This window comes from Solanum tuberosum, unplaced genomic scaffold, assembly GCF_000226075.1.
Source record: "Solanum tuberosum cultivar DM 1-3 516 R44 unplaced genomic scaffold, SolTub_3.0 scf00018, whole genome shotgun sequence".
Taxonomy (NCBI): domain Eukaryota; kingdom Viridiplantae; phylum Streptophyta; class Magnoliopsida; order Solanales; family Solanaceae; genus Solanum; species Solanum tuberosum.
The window spans coordinates 664,255-670,524 of NW_006238944.1; the positions used below are offsets into that span (position 1 = coordinate 664,255).

The window sequence follows — 6,270 nt, forward strand, 5'->3', positions numbered from 1 at the left end:
CAACTAAATAGAGTATAAATATCAACCATAATCCTAATGATCTACTTTATCAATTGAACTTGATATTATTTTATTCTATCTTTTAGAAAATCTATAATTATGAAATAAACTTTATGGGCGAACCAAACTACCCATGTTATGGTGGAAAATATTGACAGATGATGATGTCATTTAGCAGACCAGGTGACGTCATTATTCTTTGAAAATATGAAACCCAATTATTCTTATTCTACTATATATATATAATCTTTGGTGTGTAGGCTTTTGCTAAATCACAAGTCTCCATTTCCATAGACCAAAAAATTGTAGTAGAATTAACATGGAAGACAAAAGTGAGTATTCTTGTCCTCATCATCCTTGTGCAGCGTGCAAGATCCTTCGTCGGAGATGTGTGGAGAAATGTGTGTTGGCACCTTACTTTCCCCCCACTCACCCACTCAAGTTCACCATTGCTCATAGAGTCTTTGGTGCTAGCAACATCATCAAAATGCTACAGGTATTGGGGGTTTATTTATTTATTTATTTTCCGTTTTCTCACGTGGTATTTGGAGTTCACATTAAAATTCTAATTAAATCTGGATTATGCACCAGAAGATCCATTTGGAGGTGACACTCCAACATGAGTTTCTCCATAAATCAGGCTCAAATTCGAGATCTATAATTAAGAATAAAACAATCTCGTCACTACATCACAATCCATATTGGTCATTCATGAACGCAGACTAAAAATATTCTCCGAACCAACACATGTGATTTAAACTTTTAAAACATATCGCTGATACTATTGATATTCATAGTAGTAATAATTTTAATTAAAATAATTCATAGTACTTTTAAATCATCATCAAAATCGTTCTTTTTCAATTAATATAATTGGAGAACATTATTCTGAACATCTTTTTAAAAAAAATTCACAATCAGTAACATTCATTGAACTGTGCCAAATAGGTTTCAACTGAATTTGTTTCTTTTTGTTCAATATTTTCTTTCCTTTGACTTTGCACTTAGTTCCTTTGCTTGGAAAAAAAATACATAAAAAGGACAAAAAAAAGTGTAGTGTGTAACTCCTTTAAGTCGAAATCTTTTCCACATTACACACTTTAGCTTTTGTTTTTCATGATTTAAAACTAATTGCATATATTACTAAAGTCTATATACTTTTCATTTTAAAGTAAAGTTATCATGCATTGTGCAACACTCCTTAATTACAATATAATTGCATGAATCAGAGCGCGCACACGCAAACCATTTCCCTTTTCTAAAATTTTATGCTTAAAATCACAAAAGTGGATTACGATAGTCTCCGGCACTTAGAGTGAATATTATATAGTAATATCTTCATTTATTCGTTATACTTCTAATCATAATAAATTCTTTTTCAAAATAAAAGCTCACATCAAAATGCACGAATTCTAATTAGGAGGTTCCGGAGGATCAAAGAGCAGATGCAGTGAATAGCATGGTGTATGAGGCGAATGCAAGGATTAGAGATCCAGTATATGGTTGCACCGCGATAATTTGTCAGCTTCAAAAACAAATAAGTGAGCTTCAAGCAGATCTTGTCAAGGCTCAAGTGGAGATTATGAATGTTCAGACACAAAATACCAATTTGGTGGCATTAATTTGCACAGAAATGACACAAAATCAAGAAAATAATAATAGCACTACTACTGAGTCTCCTGATCATCAACAAGCTTATGGAAATTCCAACACTTCTTTGGAAGACAACAATGTATATGCACCTTGGAAATCACTTTGGACATGATTAACAAAAAAGTTGAACTACTTATACAGGATTAGTTTACAATATTGAAAAACTTGTTTGGGGTTTGTTTCTAATAAAATAGCGCGATTCACTCACAATTTTCAGTTTTTACTCCAAGTGAAATTCATGCCTATGGGGTGAGGGTGGGGTGGGGATCTCAACTAAGTACTCCTCTCCACACTATATTATTCAGTCTCCATTATTTTACTTCACACATATAGGTTTTGGTGCGATCCACATAGGGGTTCAATATTTATCTTCTCTACACCTCTCATTTATGTGATTGCATAAATTTATTTTTTATATGCAAATTGATATTTGAGGTTCACATAACTTTTTGAAATCTCAAAATTATATTGTAAAATCTTTTATCAAATTTTAATTATACCCCTTAGAACTAACTTCCTTTGATAATTTTGAACTAAATTTCTTTCATGTTTCTATTCTCGTGATATATAGCTTGAAAGGATTCAAGATAGCTATACTAAAAGATATACCAAATCCGAAGCCGAAGCCGAAGCCGAAGCCGAGCCGAGCGAGTGACGACGACTGCGCGAGGGGCACCTTCTTCTTAACCCTTTAAGAACTAAAGGAAGTGTTTCCTAATATAAGGACAACAATTTCCTTTCTTCTACCAATATGGTAAAAATGACTTTTTCATTTGCACTTTGCAATGACTTTTCATTTTCCCTCCAAAATTGGTTCCCCCACTTTCCATTTTCTCTTCTTATTTCCCATTCACACCTTGCTAAACCCAACAATCCCCCACATGGATGAGAAATGCCTATTATTAAAACATATGCATGAACAACTTGTGTATCTCGTAAGTAAGAGTTAATCGCATCTAGATAAGTAGGTTTCCCTTTAAACTTTTCGTAGTGAACATATATCGGATATACTCGGTCAATCGGTAGATTTGATATCTTTGAACCGTCAAGATTTGGTGTATACCTAGAAAACATAAGTCACACAATCAACCCTTGAACTGTTTTTGGTTCTCATTGTTTTGTTCGTTTCAGCCATGGACACATCTCGGTTAATAAGTGCTTAGAGAACTGGCCTTACCGGATTCTCCTTGAAGCGGCTTACACTTCACACTTAAATAGGTGGTTTCTAAATGTGTTATCCCATAGATACACTATTTGATATACCATGTATCAAACTTAGAAACCATTAAAAAGGTCCTTATTCTTTTATCCTGGTTACTGAACATTGTCTCATCATGAGAATGGACATAAAATAATTTTTGACAATGTTGAACCGTCATCTATGACTTTGTTTTATCTCCTTGAACCTAGATCTTGGGATCTCCAGTCTTCTAGGTAGAGTTACCGCCACGATGACTTGTTCTCGACGATAGTCTCATTCCCGTCGATGATCTCTCAACTCTCTCTCTAGTTAGGCCTTTTGTAAGTAGATCCGACACATTATCCTTTGACTTTACATAGTCAATTCTAATAATTCCACTATAGAGTAGTTGTCTAACAGAGTTATGTCTTCGTCTTATGTGACGAGACTTCCCGTTATACATAACGCTTTCAGTCCTTTCTATTGCAACTTGACTATCGCAGTGTATGCATATAGGGGCCATTGGTTTGGCCAAAATGGAATATCTTCTAAGAAATTCCGGAGCCATTCAACTTCTTCACCTGCCTTGTCTAAGGCGATGAATCCAGACTCTATTGTAGAGCGAGCTATACATGTTTGTTTGGATGATTTCCAAGATATTTCTCCTCCACCAATAGTGAAAACATATCCACTCGTGGATTTCGTTTTAGTTGACCCAGTAGTCCAATTTGCATCACTATATCCTTCAAAAACTGCTGGATATCTGTTGTAATGCAAAACATAGTTTTGAGTGTCTTCTAAGTACCCCAAAACTCTCTTCATTGCCAACCAATGATTTTGATTGGGATTACTAGTGTATCGACTCAGTTTACTTATAGCGCAGACTATGTCTGGTCGTGTACAATTCATGACATACATCAAACTTCCCAATACTCTGGCATAATCCAATCTTTTTTTAAATTCAAATACTTGAACTTTTCAAGTACCTTTTGAATATAATGAAATTGAGACAATGCTAGACCGTTAGGAGTTTTGTGAATCTTTATTCCCAATATCAAATCGGCTACTCCTAGATCTTTCATATCAAACTTACTAGCAAGCATACGCTTAGTAGCTTTTTACATTAGCAATGTCCTTGCTCATTATCAGCATGTCATCCACATATAAGCATACAATGACTTCCTGATCCGCAGTGTCTTTAATGTAAACACATTTATCACACTCATTGATCTTAAATATATTTGACAACATGGTTTGATCAAACTTTGCAGGCCATTGTTTCAGTGCTTGTTTTAGTCCATAAAGTGACTTAATAAGTTTGCATACTTTCTTTTCTTTACCGGAAACTACTGGCGAGTATGTGTCAAAATAATCAAGACCTTCTTTCTGTCTAAAGCCTTTGACAACAAGTCTTGCTTTATATTTGTCAATAGTTCCATCATCTTTCATCTTCTCTTTGAAGATTTATTTTGAACCCAAGGGTTTGTTCCCTGGAGGAAGATCAACCAACTCCCAGGTATGATTGTTTAAGATTGATTCAATCTCACTATTGACAGCCTCCTTCCAAGAGGTTGAGTCGCTAGACAACATCGCTTCTTTGAATGTTTGAGGCTCACTTTCAAGAAGGAATGTTACAAAATCATATCCAAATGAAGTAGTTGTCCTTTGACGTTTACTGCGCCTTGGACTCTCTTCATTGGTTTCATTCTCTTTTGGTGCTTCTCGAGGTTGTTTAGACCCCCCCCCCCACTAGATGACTCAAGTCTAGTTTTATATGGATAGATATGTTCAAAAAATTCAACATTATCTAATTCCATTACCGTATTATCATGAATATCCAGATGTTCGGACTTATGAACCAAAAATCGACATGCCTTACTATTTGTGGCATATCCAATGAATACACAATCTAAAGTCTTAGGCCCAATTTTCACCCTCTTAGGTATAGGAACCTGGACTTTGGCTAGACACCCCACACTTTGAAATATTTTAAGTTGGGTTTTCTACCTTTCCATTTCTCATATGGAATAACATGTGTCTTCGTGTGAGGTACTCTATTGAATATTCGATTTGCTGTAAGGATAGCTTCCCCCACAAGTTTTGTGGTAAACCTAAACTTATAAGTAAGGCATTCATCATTTCCTTTAAAGTTCGGTTTTTCCTTTCCGCAATTCCATTATATTGAGGAGAGTAAGGTGCAGTAGTTTGATGGAAGATTCCATTTTCCAAACATATTTCTGCAAATGGAGATTCATATTCTCCACCTCCATCACTTTTAAACATTTTGATCTTTTTATCCAACTGATTTTCAACTTCAGTTTTATATTGCCTAAATGCATCTATTGCTTCATCCTTACCATTTAGTAAATAGACATAACAATATCTAGTGCAGTCGTCAATAAAAGTTATGAAATACTTTTTCCCACCACGTGTTGGTGTTGACTTCATGTCACAAATATCCGTGTGAATCAGTTCTAAGGGATATGAATTTCTTTCAACAGACTTATAAGGATGCTTAGCATACTTAGATTCAACGCAAACTTGACATTTTCATTTAGTGCACTAAAATTTAGGCAAAACATTTAAGTTAATCAGTTTTTGCAAGGTTTTGTTATTAACGTGTCCCAAACGTTCATGCCATAAACATTTAGACTCAAGCAAGTAAGAAGAAGTTGAATCTTTATTCATATCAACTGCAATTACATTGAGTTTAAAGAGGCCCTCCGTGAGGTAACATTTTCCTACATACATTTCATTCTTACTCACTACAACTTTATTAGAAACAAATACACATTTGAATCCGTTCTTAGTCAGAACTGGTATAGAAACTAAGTTCTTTCACAATTCCGGAACATACGAGACCCTGTTCAAAGTCACCACCTTGCCCGATGTCATCTTTAAGAGGACTTTGCCAGTTCCTTCCACCTTTGCAACTGTGGAGTTTTCCATAAATAACTTCTCGTCTGTAGGTGCTCGAGTATATGATGAAAATAATTCTTTGTTGGTACAAACATGGCATGAGGCACCAGAATCTATCCACCACTCTCTTGGATTTCCAACCAAGTTGCATTCTGAAAGCATTGCACAAAAATCGTCCATCTCTCCTTTGGATTCAGCCAAATTTGCTTGATCCTTCTTCTTGTTCTTCTTGGGACCCCGACATTCAGTAGCCTTATGACCACGTTTGCCACAATTGAAGCAGCTTCCATTGAATTTCTTCTTAGGAGGATTGCTCTTTGGACCAGATGTTTTTTTTTTTTGATTTTGTGGGATCTTCTTCAACAATATGTACTCCAGATGTTGCTGAATTACCATGTGACCTCTTTTCTGCGGCCTTGTTATCCTCTTCGACTCTCAGCCTTACCATGAGATCTTCAACAATCATCTCCTTGCGTTTATGTTTCAAGTAGTTTTTGAAGTCCTTCCACAATGGAGGT

The 6,270-nt window shown here is 35.4% G+C and overlaps 1 protein-coding gene across 1 annotated transcript; it reads left to right on the forward strand.

Annotated features, from left to right (window-relative positions):
* The first annotated feature begins 295 nt into the window (after positions 1–295).
* Positions 296–1,846, forward strand: LOC102594498 (LOB domain-containing protein 1-like). The gene is made up of 2 exons (XM_006340448.2): positions 296–496; positions 1,421–1,846. The coding sequence occupies exons 1-2, from the start codon at positions 320–322 to the stop codon at positions 1,763–1,765; spliced, it is 522 nt and encodes a 173-aa protein (XP_006340510.1). The 5' UTR covers positions 296–319; the 3' UTR covers positions 1,766–1,846.
* Positions 1,847–6,270: the final 4,424 nt, after the last annotated feature.

Coding starts and splice junctions, on each gene's coding strand:
- LOC102594498 (XM_006340448.2), top strand. CDS start 320: ATGGAAGACAAAAGTGAGTATTCTTGTCCTCATCATCCTTGTGCAGCG. Junction 497..1,420: donor ACATCATCAAAATGCTACAG/GTATTGGGGGTT, acceptor AATTCTAATTAG/GAGGTTCCGGAGGATCAAAG.